Raw genomic sequence first — 15,913 nt, 5'->3', positions numbered from 1 at the left:
AAAAGAGGAGAGGAATCACATGAAGAAGGATCTACTTATGGAAAAGATCTACTTATGGAAAGATTCCACCAATTAATATAAATTTCAGCCACCGTCACTCTTACTAAACTTCTTTCAATAAGTTATAAGCAGTGCAGAAGCCGGTTTAAAGTAACCGTTGGCATTCCCTGTAAAAGCTCCCACACATGTTACAATCTGAGTGTGCAATCTCTTTTATGTCTGCCAATTACTATGCAGTGCAACGGCCTGTTTAATGGAATTGGATAGTTTAGGGAGGTTCTCAAACCAGCAATAAAAAATACTGAATGGTGCAACACACAGGATCATTGTGCATCTCGTGATTATTCTTCATGATTTATATAGCGCCAACAGTTTGCGCAGCGCTTTACAACATGAAGCGCAGTTACAATACAATATCAACTGAAAATACGATCCTTCAGTCATTGTAAATCTAAACAATTAAAAAAAAATAATGAGCATTTAATTGATCGGTACTGAGCAGCCAACAAATTCCAACCACAGCCAACCAACTTTGAACAGACGATCTTTGGTTTTTCCACATTTTAATTTCATCAGTTCAGTTGAACTAATAAAAAAGGATTTGATTGATAAGGTGTAGCCACCATAAGGGGAGATTGCAGAAATGTTGTGCAGTTAAAAATTGTAATTAGGCTTTAGAGCGGCGTGCAAAAGGTGACCATACACTATAGTTCTATATTATATATTGTAGCTGGGAAATTCTTTGGGTTTTGTTACACTATACCAACCTTTTTACCCCAGAAGAACCCTTGCAATCATTTTCAGGTCCCGGGGAACCCCCCTACTAATATTAGTCCATCAGGGGGCATTGGGATAATTCCCTTTACATTGGCGGCCATTGGGAGGAATGCCCCCCTTTCAGTGGTTGGTATAATGTCACCCTATAGTCAGATTTAAAAAAAAAAAAAAAAAAAAAAAAAAAATTATAATATAATATAATATATTATATATTTTAATAAAAAGGTTTTATTATTATTATTATATAATAAAAAGGTTCTAATTTATACATTTATTATAATTATTAAAATATATATATATATATATATATATATATATATATATATATATATATATATATATATATATATATATTCCAAATGTTATGCCGTTGGTTCTGCCATGTGGAGTTGGACCTAGGACTATGCAGCCACCATCAAATAGGAGTTCTGCTCAAGGATCCCATGGCTGCATTATATAGTCTGATTGTATATTGCTTGGGCCTGAATAACTGGATGCAAACTGAATGGACTGTTTAGGTCTGTCCTCATATTACATAGTTTTAATGAATCTAAAGGAGATTGTACAATCAGATTTTATAGCATGTGGCCAGTTAAACATCCCCCAAGCTGAAGGTGCTTCACCCGCCCATGTTACAGTTCATTGCCCAGAGAGACCCAGAGCCTTACCCGACCAGGAACTCACAGATCCGCCATCTTGCTACACCCAGAAATAACGAGGAGGGCTTTCAGTCTGGGGGATTGACTGGGAAGTAAATGGTTTTGCTGCTGGGAGATTTAACCACTTGTTGCCCCGTCATCACGTTAGCAGCACAACTATTTCAATGCGTTATAAATGTAGGCATTTCAATCACCACATGAGCTGATCCAGTGTAGCCTTAAGGCTTGATTACACCATAGCCCCCAACTGTCTCCGATTCCAAGGGACTGTCCCTGATTTGGAGCAATGTCCCTCTGTCCCTCATTCCTCCTCATCTGTCCCTCGTTTTGGTCTGATCTATATAGCTGTATATAAATTGCACTTTTTATCTATCAAAAAGTGTTTCCCAGCGCTAAACCTTTCATCTGATTTCTAAATTGCTGCCTTTGTAAATTCCAAAAGCCAATATAAACGAATAGTAGTGTAAAAAAAAAAAAAATCATTTGTGGGTTTAACCAATCTTGTTTTTTTGCACAATTCTCCTTTAAGAGGGCGTGGTAAGGGTGTGTGTCCTATGCCTGCATACTTTTGCTGATAGGTGTCCCTCATTCCCATCTCAAAAAGTCGGGAGGCATGTTACACTAGCGGCGAGGGGCTGCTCCTCCTCTGAATAGGGATTGCTCAGGTTGCTTTTCAGGGATGTTTGATAGGGGGGGGGGGGGCGATATGTTGCCTCCTTGCTGCCTGTTTTAACCCCCTAAATGCCACAATACAACTACATGTCTTGCGCACAAGTGCAGCACAGCCCTATTTTCTTGAATGGGCCACGTTCGTCAGGCTGTAGGGGGGTAAAGTTCCTGATGCAGCTGCAAAGCAATGCATCACCGCCGCAGTAAGTGTGCACCCCCAGATAAAGGGGGAGCGGTACTGCCCCCCCCCCCCAAACAAACCCCAAGGGTCCCTGCACATGGTACTGGTGCATGAACGCCAGATCTTCCTGGCAGAAAGTCCGTGTGCACAAAAAACGCAAGTATGGTCTGTATTGTGCGTGCGTTTATATGAGAGTAAAAATTCTCTCTGTAAAATAATCTACTACTCAAAAAGGTGGTGTGATTTACATGCATAAATATTGACCAGTAATGCACATTTTTGTAATTTTTTTTCCTTTTTTGTTTTCTACTGATTTAAAAGCGGCACTAGTTTACTGATATTTATGCATTTGTGTCCGGGTCCGGGTCACTATGGTTTTTGAAGGGCGAGGGATGATGTGGGGTTTAGAGAAGGACGGTCCTTCTTCAGATAACACATGTTGCCACCGGGTGCCTTTGGCTGTCCATCGGTGGGGTCCCTATTAGGGTTCCCACTAGGGTTGCAGCATCATCCCTTTAATCCAGGACACATATTAATTACACAGGTTCTGAGGCTGATTTAATGCAGATAAGGCACCAAGTCCAAGTAAGTTTAATTACCACCTTAATATACCACAGAACCCGTGTAATTAATGTGTGTCCTGGATTAAAGGGATGATGTGGCAGCCCTAGTTCCCACTTCATCCCTTTAAACCCGAACACATATGAATTACATTGGTTCTGAGGCTAATTTAATGCAGATAAGGCACCAAGTGAGTTTAATTACCACCTTAATCAGCCACAGAACCTGTGTAATTATTATGGGTTCCAGTGGCGGCTGGTGGTTGTTTTTCTTTGGGGGTGATAGGGGATAGATTTATGGCATTTTTATTATTTTTTTTTTTTACCAGTAATGACGGCGATCTGCGATTTTTATTGTGACTGCGACATTATGGCGGACACATCGGACACTTTTGACACATTTTTGGGAACATTGACAATTTTACAGCGATCAATACTATAAAAATGCCGATTACTGTGTAAATGTCACTGGCAGGGAAGGGGTTAACACTAGGGGGCGAACAAGTAGTTAATCGCGTTCCCTAGTGTGTTCTAACTGTGGGGGGAACGACTGACTATAGGAGATGAGAGATCATGGTTCCTAGCTTGTAGGAACTCACAATCTGTCTCTCCTCTCCTCACAGAACTGGGATGTGTGTGTGTTCACACACACACACACACACACACACACACACACACACACACACACACCCCTGTTCTGCCTCTTGTGCCCGCAATCGCGGGCGGACGGCGGTCATCGCGCGCCGGCCACGAGTATCGGCACCCCCCTTGTGCAGTGGGGGGCGCGCCTGCTATCCTGCTTAAAAGGAACAGCTCACGGGATCCTGCCGAAGTATAATGACGGTGGCTGATCGGCAAAGGGGTTAATCGCATGCGATTAATTTATGCAAATGAGTCACGTGACCGTGTTATCGCAAACATGGTGAACGTTAGTGAATTGACCCCTAGGTGTACTCAATAGATCAACTAACAGCTGCGGCAGTGCATGTGCCACTAGCAGCTTGGTCAAGTCAGTGATTGGTTGTTTGACAAGTACATGATTGGTCACATGATCCTCTTCTCAGCCCAGCGCTGGGTGTCCGACTGACTTCTTTTTTCACCTCTAAAATCGCTTAAGAGGAGGACAACTTTTGAACGGACAGAATAATCATCACCGTATTTTGGTGCCTTCAAAAATGTGGAGAGATCTGTTGTAGACATAATGGAGTCTACGTCTTCACCATTGGGACTATGAGTACTCAAGTAGGTCAACTAACTGGTATGGCAGTGCATATGCCACCTGCCACATGGCAAGGTGGGTGATTGGTCACAATTCTTTTCCCAGCAATGGATGACCGATCAACTTTTTTTTTTTTTACCTCCAAACCCCATCATCATCCTAACGTCTTTGGCCTGATGGTGGATTGTTTTTAGATGTAGATGTGTGTAAACATGATCAGCATTATGTAAATTATTTTTACCAACAAACGTTACTATTTCACAAACTTTCTTCCAGCGTATAGTTTATGAATATGTAAAGGGAGACATTGGCCAGGTTGGAATGTGGGCGGCGTATGGGTCACGTTGGTTTCTCACCTACCCATGGTGAAGGGCTCCACAGAGATGCATCTGTTATGGAGAAAACTAAATGTTTGTTTTTTCTAAAATCTTAAACTCTTGGTAACCACACAACGCATATGTGCAACAGCAGGGTGGGTGGACCTTTCCACCCACCCACATGGTGGCTGAGGTTTCTGGGCTTGCTGTGGGCTCCTAGCACAGTGACTGCACTGTCAAGACAGCTTGTGGACTCCATCGTTGATCAGGAAGTCTGTCTCACCTCCTAGGTGTCGAGATCCACGTAAAGGGCCACCAGGGAACGTTTAACCAGTTCCCACCCTGGCCTACAGCATTTTGATGGCCGAGCGGGACTTTCGTTGCTCCGGGTGGACGTCTTCTGATGTCCTCACGGGATGAGCCTGGTGCGAATGGTCACCGGACACAGCTTATAACTGTCCACTTGTCACTTTAAACCTTTGTTCAGCACTAACTGACAGGTGGAACTTTTATTGCTTTCCTCTTGTTTCTCTAGGGAATGTTTTAATCACCAGACACTTCCCGCTTCCTCTAGTTTTGGAGAAAGGGGCTTTCATTTAATTCAGCATTCACAGGCAATACAGCAGTACCTCGTCGGAAGGCAACGGTTTATGGAAGTTTTCTAAAGTTTAAAGTTTGCACCCCTCGGCAAACCGAGAAAGTTTTCTTATGGTTTCTAATGGTGCTTATGGTGTTTAAGGAGTCAAAAGATTAACCTCTGTGGTGTTTAACCTTAATGCACACCTTTGAGACAAAAGAATAAAAGTACTGCACCCGTCAGAAGCTCTCTTCTCATTATTTACTCAAATCCAATGGGGCTGCTACGAATGGCTTCGATTCATGCCATTCATTGTTACAATTGTGTTAGCTGTGATTGGTCACAGTGATCACATGGTACAGAGAGGGCCAATCATAGCCCATCCGTACCATGTGATTAGCTGTGGCCAGTTACAGCTAAACACAATAGGAATTAATCCATTTCTTTCTGAAAAATGCTTGCTTATAGCAATGAAATGCATTTTTTTTCCCTCAAAATATGGTTTTCCTTTATTACTTTTTTTTTTTTAACCACACTGTGACCAAAGCAATACAGTGTTATAGTAACACTACTACTCCAGGGGATCAGGTCACCCCCCCCCCAAATGATCACTTATAACAGTGATGTACAACAAGGTCCATAAATATTGGGACATCAACACAATTCTAATCTTTTTTGGCTCTATACACCACCACAATGGATTTGAAATGAACAAGATGTGCTTTAACTGCAGACTTTCAGCATTAATTTGAGGGTATTTACATCCAAAATCAGGTAAATGGTGTAGGAATTACAACAGTTTGTATATGTGCCTCCCACTTTTAAGGGACCAAAAGTAATGGGACAATTGGCTGCTCAGCTGTTCCATGGCCAGGTGTGTGTTATTCCCTCATTACCCCATTTACAAGGAGCAGGTAAAAAGTCCAGAGTTCATTTCAAGTGTGCCATTTGCATGTGGAATCTGTTGCTGTCACTATCAGTGAAGCAAGCCATCATTAGGCTGAAAAAAACAAGACAAACCCATCAGAGAGATAGCAAAAACATTAGGTGTGGACAAATCAACTGTTTGGAACATCCTTAAAAAAAGAAAGAACGCACCAATGAGCTCAGCAACACCAGAAGACCATGGAAAACAACTGTGGTGGGTGACCGAAGAATTCTTTCCGTGGTGAAGAAAACACCCTTCACAACAGTTGGCCAGATGAAGAACACTCTCCAGGAGGTAGGTGTATGTGTGTCAAAGTCAACAAACAAGAGAAGACTTCACCAGAGTGAATACAGAGGGTTCACCACAAGATGTAAACCATTGGTGAGCCTCAAAAACAGGAAGGCCAGATTAGAGTTTGCCAAACAACATCTAAAAAAGCCTTCACAGTTCTGGAACAACATCCTATGGACAGATGAGACCAAGATCAACTTGTACCAGAGTGATGAGAAGAGTATGGGGAAGGAAAGGAACTGCTCATAATCCAAAGCATACCACCTCATCAGTGAAGCATGGTGGTGGTAGTGTCATGGCGTGAGCATGTATGGCTGCCAATGGAACTGGTTCCCTTGTATTTGATGATGTGACTGCTGACAAAACCAGCAGGATGAATTCTGAAGTGTTTCAGGGAATATTATCTGCTCATATTCAACAAAATGCTTCAGAACTCATTGGACGGCGCTTCACAGTGCAGATGGACAATGACCCGAAGCATACTGCGAAAGCAACCAAAGAGTTTAAGGGAAAGAAGTGGAATGTTATGCAATGGCCAAGTCAATCACCTGACCTGAATCCGATTGAGCATGCATTTCACTTGCTGAAGACAAAACTGAAGGGAAAATGCCCCAAGAACAAGCAGGAACTGAAGACAGTTGCAGTAGAGGCCTGGCAGAGAATCACCAGGGATGAAACCCAACGTCTGGTGATGTCTATGTGTTCCAGACTTCAGGCTGTAATTGACTGCAAAGGATTTGCAACCAAGTGTTAAAAAGTGAAAGTTTGATGGATGATCGTTAATCTGTCCCATTACTTTTGGTCCCTTAAAAAGTGTGAGGCACATATACAAACTGTTATAAATTCCTACACTGTTCACCTGATTTGGATGTAAATACCCTCAAATTAAAGCTGAAAGTCTGCAGCTAAAGCACATCTGGTTTGTTTCATTTCAAATCCATTGTGGTGGTGTATAGAGCCAAAAAGATTAGAATTGTGTAGATGTCCCAATGTTTATGGACCTGACTGTAAGCAGCCATTTTTTTCTGAATGAAATGGATATAGTGTAGTGGCTAGCTGCGATTGGCCACAGCTAATCACATGGTACAGATGGGCTGGAATTGGCCCTGTCTGTACCATGTGATCATTCACAGCAAGCACCACAATAATACACAATGAATGAAAGCCATGGTCATGTGCTATGATTGGTCACAGCAATCACATGGTACCAGCAGCGACCAAGTGCAGTGATCCGTCATTGGCTGTGTCTGGTGGACACAGTGGGTAAGAAGATTGAGCCTCAGCGCTGTGCATTTCGGAGAGGATGTCATAGGACGTCCATCCAGATTTAGAGGGGTCCCGCGTGGCCACCATTTGTCTATAGGACAGGCAGGACCTGGTAGGTGGTGGCTTAATAGGAAACCTTTGAAAGGAGTTCCCTTTAAAATACAGGAGGACCCGAGTATATTCAATATTCTTTTATTTATACACAAATTGAAGACAGATAAAATTCAAATCTGTAACGGGGGGGGTAATATATTTAGCCATGTACCTCCCTCAAATGATAAAATTGGCGCTTGTTCCTGAAAAGAAAACCTTTTCAGAGCCACTGACCAGGAAAAAGCCTGCTGATCGATTCTGACTTAATTTATTGTGAGCCTGTTCCAGGTGAAAGGCTCAGGATAGGCTATATCCACTTTTCTCACTTGAAGCACAACTCCAGTGTCCAGTTTTGTCCTTTGGGTGGGTTTTGTTTGCCGTGGTCACCAGGTACTTTATGTGCACATTTTTCAGCAGAACACTTGGCTACCAATCTTCACACCATGGTTCTTGCGACTCATTCTCCTCGCCATGACTTCCAAAAATGTAGTTTGATCTCCTGCCAGGAATGATGGAGAAGAGGCGTTTCAGGGGGACCTGCAAGGTTGCACTTCCAAAATCAGTAAACAGAAAAGGGAGCTCTTTCTCGCATAAAGTCCACCTAGGTTCACCTGGGCTCCAGTGGTACATCTTATAGTCACTCATACTATCATCTTCACCCCCTCCCACTATATAAATCCTGTGCTTCCAGCGTACAACCGCAGCGCTAGAGGTGCTTTGTAGGACAGGTGGAATTCTACCATGACTAATTTGCCCTAGATGATCCATACAGAAGCTCTTCGAAATGGTGTTTGGCTCTTCATCGTACATAAGATATGCATCATATGCTGCATGTGAATTACGAATGTGTCTGGTGTCATAACTTGCAATGACGTATAACCTGTCATCCATTGTCACAGCTCCAACAGATGAAAAGACCACCGAGAGAGGAAACTGGCTCCAAGTATCGGTTAGTATGTTGTAAATATGGAATCCCTGATAGTGTAAAATGTCTATACATGTCCGAGTCATCCCACCTATAGCAAATAGTCTTCCTTTTAGCATTGCACTAGCAAAGCTATGTAGAGCCTTGGGCATGCTCGACACATCGCACCAACTATTGTCCAACACGCTGAAGCATTCCACTGAGTCGGTGGGTTTGCATTTTGGGTCTGCGGGTCTGCTGTTGAGTCCTCCAAAAGCATAAAGCATGTTTCTGTAGGCTAGGAAGCCATGGCGGGCTCTTGGATGGGTCATAGAAGGGAGCTTTTTCCATTCATTTAATACAGAATCATACATGTGCAGGGCTTTGCAAGCACGACCTTCTTCTCTATACCCACCCGAAACATATAAGGAACATCCTACAGATACAATTCCCGGTGTATCTAAACAGTCACAAAAGGGGAGCTTCTCCCAAGAGTCCGTTGTTGGATCGTAGGCTTTCCAATAGTAATCCTCTTCTAGTGGGTCTATTTCTTCTAATGCCATCAGGTCTATGCAAACTATTCTCTCCTCAAACATCCCTTGGCGAAAGCGGATTCCTGTTGGAGGCTGGAGAGGGGAGTAGTCACTGGGTAGGTCCCTGCTGACCTTTTCCAGCTCGTCTGGAGTCAGAAGTGGTAGCCTGATGACCTTCAACAGTTCTGGCGGAAGAGGATTGTCCTTCTGTGTGCGAAATTCCCACCAGGAGTGGGCGATGTTATAGACAGCGAGTTCTGAGTCAATCATCAAGTCATCAGAAGAAAGGATGTTGACCAGTTCGTCCATCTCCAAGTGGAAAAAGTCTTCTTTTCCGCATAGGGAGCTCAAATTCCGACTAATATGGTTCATGGTTTCTTCCAAGAGGATTCCATGATTGTGAATGTGAGCTAATCTATAAATCCAAAGGCAGTTTTCATTGTCGATCCTCTTTGCAAGGTACCTAGGTAAAGAAAGGAGAATGGAACATGACATTACTATCAAACCAATACCATTGCATGAGGGTTACAGGAAGGACATTGGGGTTATCTCAAAGGTTGGCGTTAGGCATAGAGGGAAGATTGAAGGGAGGTCTTGTTTTCCTGTTCCAGGCACTCTGTTGCTGTTCTTTGTTCCTTTTTACATTCAGTTTACAACAGACTATTTTTCTAAAAGGGCTAAGAGCTCCTAGTCCTCAAGGGACTTTTTGCCACTGATCCTGAAGGACTGAAGGTGTCTAGGAAGGAGAGCAGTCTAGGATCATTTGTACAGAGGAAGGAAGTTGTCCCCACTCATTGCTTCTGTCAAGTTGGGCATCCCATAACCCCTCTACCCCATCCAAGTTATTATCCCTAATAAAAAAAAATAAAAAAAAAAAAAAAAAAAAAAAAAAGGAAAAACCCCACCACAAGCTCAGAGACTGAATGTAAGTTAAAAATGCTTGTTGCCTGGCTGTGCAGGAATAGGGGAGACAGTTACCAGCAGCCCTTGCGGGGGTAGTGCTATACTATAAATTGAGCCACCAGAAAGTCTTTACCTGCTGCACAGATCTTGAATGGCCATTAATTGCAGGCGGCTGGACAGGATAAACAGATCCTCCACATTGTCCAAGGTGAGATGGACCTCCCCCGTGTAGATGTAGTGCAGGACGATCTGCAGAACAGAAGAAGAGACATCCGAAAGACAAACCTCCCCGAGCTCAGCCTCCTTCATGGGACATGTGAAGAGAGCTCTGAAGTAAGGACTGACTGAGGCCAGGATGACCCTGGAAGCAATAAAAGAGGACATTTTGCTGCATCACACAGGAGGACAGATAATGTTGTATTGTCAGTTGAAGAGGATCTAATGCACCTCTACTTTTCAGCAATTCCCCAAATGCCCAAAATACTCACCTAAATCTGAGATCATATAATACACCACCTCATGAGGTCTTCCATCTTCCTCACTAGACATGTGCACTGACAAAAAAAAATTTGTTAATTTTCCTTTTTCTTTATCTTTGCTTTTTTCAAAAATTCAAAAATATGAAAAAAAAAAAAAGAAAAATCAGTTTAATTTGAAATAAACTATTAAATTATAGGTATTGGAATTTCCTTTTAAATTTGGCTGTTCATGAACGTAACGAGTACGAATTTATCCGAAGTTATGAATTATCTGAAATAACGAATGCCGCATATAAACATATGGAACAGAACAAATAAAAAGGCTTTATTATTATTATTTTTGTTATTTATTATTATTAGATAATTATGTTCCATTTGTTTAGATGCGGCATTCGTTATTTCAGATAATTTGTGACTTCGGATAAATTCGTATTCGTTACGTTCACTAACAGCCAAATTTGAAAAGGAAATTCCAATACCTATAATTTAATGGTTAGTTATTATTTCAAATTAAACTGATTTTTTCTCTCTTTTTTTCAGATTTTCGGATTTTTGAATTTCCGAATTCCAAAAATTCAGAAATCCAAAAATTCATAAAGTTCGGAATTAGCGAATTTGTCAAAATTCGATAAAAAACAAATTCAGACCTAAACGAATTGCACATGTCTATTCTTCACTGCTGAGATGTCTTTTATCAGGTATTCCCTTTAATTCAAATACGTGTGTCACAGTTATGTCAGCAGTTGTGACCAGCACAGGAAGGCTCAGATGGCACTAAAAACATTGTTGAAGTTCTGACACTTCCCCCAACCTACTAAACATTCATTGCTGTCCCGGTTGGAGAGATCTACTGCCCTGGGGGATAATCTCTCCAATGGAGATGTAGTTACGATTGAATAAAGACGCTGGTCCATCTAGTTCAACCTGTGTACATGTCAATAGTTATTTCCCATATCCCTGTATGTTGTGTTCGCTAAGATACACGTCCAAGGGTCTTTTAAAACTATCCATACTTCCTGCTGACACCGATTGTGGAAGAGAGTTCCACATCCTCATCACCCCGACAGTGGAAAACCACTATGCAGCTTGACGTTAAACCGCGTCTCCTCCAACCTCATTGTGTGGCCCAGTTTTTTCTTGCACTCCTTGAGACTAAATAGTTTCCTATCTGTGCTGGGATCACCATTGAGGGATTTGTATATCTTGATCATAACTCCCCTCAAGTGTCTCTAAGGCCCCTTTCACACTGGGGCGGCGTCGGCGGTAAAGCGCCGCTATTGTTAGCGGCGCTTTACCGTCTGTATTCGCCCGCTAGCGGGGCGGTTTTACCCCCCGCTAGCGGCCGAGAAAGGATTAAAATCCACCGCAAAGCGCCTCTGCGGAGGCGCTTTGCCGGCGGTATAGCCGCACTGTCCCATTGACTTCAATGGGCAGGAGCGAGGAAAGAGCGGTGTATACTCCGCTCCTTCCCCTCTCCAAAGATGCTGCTGGCAGGACTTTTCCCGTCCTGCCAGCGCACCGCTCCAGTGTGAAATCCCTCGGGGCTTTCACACTGGAGACAAAGCAGCGGCACTTTCGGGTCGGTTTGCAGGCGCTATTAGCTCAATAGCTCCTGCAAACCGCCCCAGTGTGAAAGGGCCCTAAGGGAGAATAAGTTTAGTGCTTGTAGTAGATGGCAATAAAAACATCTTATAGGGGCTCTAAACCCCTCTCACTCCATCTAAAACTAAATAAATGGGGGGGGGGGCAACATATGATTTGTGGAGATAGATCTTTAGGTTTCTGGCTTACCTGTGACACAGGAAGCTTTTCTCTGCAGTCTGTATTGCAACATCACAAAGAATTTCAGAAAAGTACATCTCCTTCAAACCTGAGAAGACAAAAGAGACAGAATTATTCTATATACACTATATGACCAAAGTATGTGGAACCCCCTCCAAATGATGGCGTTGAGGTGTCCCCAGTGAAGGGTTCTAGTAATACTCCATCATACAAAGACATTATAGACAATTGTGCTCTTCCAACCTTGTGGTAACAGTTTGGTGAAGACCCTTTTCCACCATGACTGAACCTTGTGTACAAAGCCAGCTTCATAAAGACATGGTTTGACCATGGTGTGGAGGAACTAGAGTGTCCTGCACAGAGTCCTGACCTCATCCCTACCGAACACCTTTGGGATGAATTGGAATGCTAAGTGTGAGTCAGGTCTTCTCATCCAAGAACAGTACCTGACCTCACAAATGGCCACAAATTCCTACAGACACCCTTCAGAATTCGGTAGACAGTCCTCCTAGAAAAGTGGAGTCTATTTAAACCACAAAAGGGGGGCAACTCAAATGTTATTGGCCATGGTTTTGAAAGAAATGCCCAACATCCTCATCTAGGTGTGATGATCCGGGAGTTCTTCGAACCTTTGACCATAGAGGTATAATATCGTACTTAATTGGCTGTAACACGTTGACATATTTCCAGCCTTGGCTGGGTCATTGGAAGACAACTCAACTCCCAACAGTCTATCTAATACAGGGGTGGCAGATGACAGTGCAAGTGTTTGAAATCAGATTTACAATTTCTTACTGGAGTTACTTTTAGGATTTTACAGTCTTGTATAAAATCTTCTAATACCAAAATAAGTTACAGATTGGCAAGTATTTTGCAACATTGTAGCAAAGGGAATCTTTCCATGGTGCAGATCCAGCATTCTTTAATAGGCAGAGGCTGATAAAGAAGCTTAGTTTAAATGAGGATTTAGGAGGTTCCAAATATCTGGGACCCCCAGCAGAGCTGTGCACCACCTAAACCCTAGAACCCCCCCCCCCCCCCCCCCCCCGAGACCATGTGCTGAACCCTACCTGTAATAATACAATCTTTCATAACGTCATGATGGGTGAGCTCTTCTCTCTGCTCCATGGTGGCAGTGGACGGGCCAGGCTCCATCCCGACACCTTTACAACCAGAAATCGGGGAAACTAGAAGTCCCTCTGGGTGGGTCAGCAACCAAACACTACATTAAAACAGCATCAGAATCACAGGAATAATTAAACGGTTGAAGTGCATTTCCTGCAAACAGATCTACTTATAGAAAGATTCCACCAATCACTAAAATTTCAGCCCCGTCATTCGTACTAGCGTCTTTCAACAAGTTTTAAGGTGTGCAGAAGCCTGTAAAAGCTCCCCCCCCCACACACACACGTTACAATCTGAGTGTGCAATCTTTTATATCTGCCAACTACTATGCAGTACAATGTAATTTGTAATTTGATCTCTTAGGAAGGTTCTCAAACCAGCCATCATCATCATCATCGATCAAATATACTGAACGATGCAACACTAGTCATTGTAAAAGTAAACAATTAAAAACAATAATTTAATTGATCTGTACTGAGCAGCCAACAAAAACCAACCACAGCCATCATCTCTTTAAAATGACAGGACAGTCTGGTTTTCCATTTTAAATTTCATCAGTTCAGTAGCAACTAATAAATGATCATATTGATAAGGTGTAGCCACCATAAAAAAGGAGATTGCACAATTATTGTGCAATTAGATTGTAACATGTATGTTGAGCTTTAGACCCATGTGCACAGATGACCATACACTATATACCAACTGTTCTTCAACCTTTTTTACCCCAGAGAAGCCCTTGGGGAAAAAAATAAAAAATACACAAATTATATAATTATAATAATAAAAAAAAAAAAAATAGATAGAGATATAATCTATCCATCTATCTCTATAGCTCTCTATCAAGGAACACCTAGTAGTTCATCAGGGGCCAGAGGGAAGAATGCCCCCCCCAGTGCATGGCTGGCCAGAGGGAAGAATGCCCCCCCCAGTGCATGGCTGGCCAGAGGGAAGAATGCCCCCCCCAGTGCATGGCTGGCCAGAGGGAAGAATGCCCCCCCCAGTGCATGGCTGGCCAGAGGGAAGAATGCCCCCCCCAGTGCATGGCTGGCCAGAGGGAAGAATGCCCCCCCCAGTGCATGGCTGGCCAGAGGGAAGAATGCCCCCCCCAGTGCATGGCTGGCCAGAGGGAAGAATGCCCCCCCCAGTGCATGGCTGGCCAGAGGGAAGAATGCCCCCCCCAGTGCATGGCTGGCCAGAGGGAAGAATGCCCCCCCCAGTGCATGGCTGGCCAGAGGGAAGAATGCCCCCCCCAGTGCATGGCTGGCCAGAGGGAAGAATGCCCCCCCCAGTGCATGGCTGGCCAGAGGGAAGAATGCCCCCCCCAGTGCATGGCTGGCCAGAGGGAAGAATGCCCCCCCCCAGTGCATGGCTGGCCAGAGGGAAGAATGCCCCCCCCCAGTGCATGGCTGGCCAGAGGGAAGAATGCCCCCCCCCAGTGCATGGCTGGCCCCCCCCAGTGCATGGCTGGCCAGAGGGAAGAATGCCCCCCCAGTGCATGGCTGGCCAGAGGGAAGAATGCCCCCCCAGTGCATGGCTGGCCAGAGGGAAGAATGCCCCCCCCCCAGTGCATGGCTGGCCCCCCCCAGTGCATGGCTGGCCAGAGGGAAGAATGCCCCCCCAGTGCATGGCTGGCCAGAGGGAAGAATGCCCCCCCAGTGCATGGCTGGCCAGAGGGAAGAATGCCCCCCCAGTGCATGGCTGGCCAGAGGGAAGAATGCCCCCCCAGTGCATGGCTGGCCAGAGGGAAGAATGCCCCCCCAGTGCATGGCTGGCCAGAGGGAAGAATGCCCCCCCAGTGCATGGCTGGCCAGAGGGAAGAATGCCCCCCCAGTGCATGGCTGGCCAGAGGGAAGAATGCCCCCCCAGTGCATGGCTGGCCAGAGGGAAGAATGCCCCCCCAGTGCATGGCTGGCCAGAGGGAAGAATGCCCCCCCAGTGCATGGCTGGCCAGAGGGAAGAATGCCCCCCCAGTGCATGGCTGGCCAGAGGGAAGAATGCCCCCCCAGTGCATGGCTGGCCAGAGGGAAGAATGCCCCCCCAGTGCATGGCTGGCCAGAGGGAAGAATGCCCCCCCAGTGCATGGCTGGCCAGAGGGAAGAATGCCCCCCCAGTGCATGGCTGGCCAGAGGGAAGAATGCCCCCCCAGTGCATGGCTGGCCAGAGGGAAGAATGCCCCCCCAGTGCATGGCTGGCCAGAGGGAAGAATGCCCCCCCAGTGCATGGCTGGCCAGAGGGAAGAATGCCCCCCCAGTGCATGGCTGGCCAGAGGGAAGAATGCCCCCCCAGTGCATGGCTGGCCAGAGGGAAGAATGCCCCCCCAGTGCATGGCTGGCCAGAGGGAAGAATGCCCCCCCAGTGCATGGCTGGCCAGAGGGAAGAATGCCCCCCCCAGTGCATGGCTGGCCAGAGGGAAGAATGCCCCCCCCAGTGCATGGCTGGCCAGAGGGAAGAATGCCCCCCCCAGTGCATGGCTGGCCAGAGGGAAGAATGCCCCCCCAGTGCATGGCTGGCCAGAGGGAAGAATGCCCCCCCAGTGCATGGCTGGCCAGAGGGAAGAATGCCCCCCCAGTGCATGGCTGGCCAGAGGGAAGAATGCCCCCCCAGTGCATGGCTGGCCAGAGGGAAGAATGCCCCCCCAGTGCATGGCTGG

General features: G+C 45.2%; 1 protein-coding gene across 1 annotated transcript; it reads right to left on the bottom strand.

Annotated features, from left to right (window-relative positions):
• Window positions 1-7,627: 7,627 nt before the first annotated feature.
• On the bottom strand, window positions 7,628-13,293 carry LOC141111470 (kelch repeat and BTB domain-containing protein 8-like). The gene is made up of 4 exons (XM_073603763.1): window positions 13,209-13,293; window positions 12,148-12,226; window positions 10,011-10,238; window positions 7,628-9,437 (listed from the first exon to the last, which is right to left on the bottom strand). The coding sequence occupies exons 1-4, from the start codon at window positions 13,291-13,293 to the stop codon at window positions 7,964-7,966; spliced, it is 1,866 nt and encodes a 621-aa protein (XP_073459864.1). The 3' UTR covers window positions 7,628-7,963.
• Between the last annotated feature and the right edge of the window lie 2,620 nt (window positions 13,294-15,913).

Source organism: Aquarana catesbeiana, linkage group LG10 (genome assembly GCF_042186555.1).
Source record: "Aquarana catesbeiana isolate 2022-GZ linkage group LG10, ASM4218655v1, whole genome shotgun sequence".
Classification (NCBI taxonomy): Eukaryota; Metazoa; Chordata; class Amphibia; order Anura; family Ranidae; genus Aquarana; species Aquarana catesbeiana.
Note: the sequence above shows the minus strand (reverse complement) of the source record. Positions and strands in the feature narration are given on the sequence as shown.

Excerpts from the sequence above, each read along its gene's own strand:
- LOC141111470 (XM_073603763.1), bottom strand. The coding sequence starts at position 13,293 with ATGGAGCCTGGCCCGTCCACTGCCACCATGGAGCAGAGAGAAGAGCTC. Across the intron at positions 10,239-12,147 it reads AAAAGCTTCCTGTGTCACAG|GGTCATCCTGGCCTCAGTCA; the intron begins GTAAGCCAGAAA and ends TATTGCTTCCAG. Across the intron at positions 9,438-10,010 it reads ATTCAAGATCTGTGCAGCAG|GTACCTTGCAAAGAGGATCG; the intron begins GTAAAGACTTTC and ends TTCTTTACCTAG.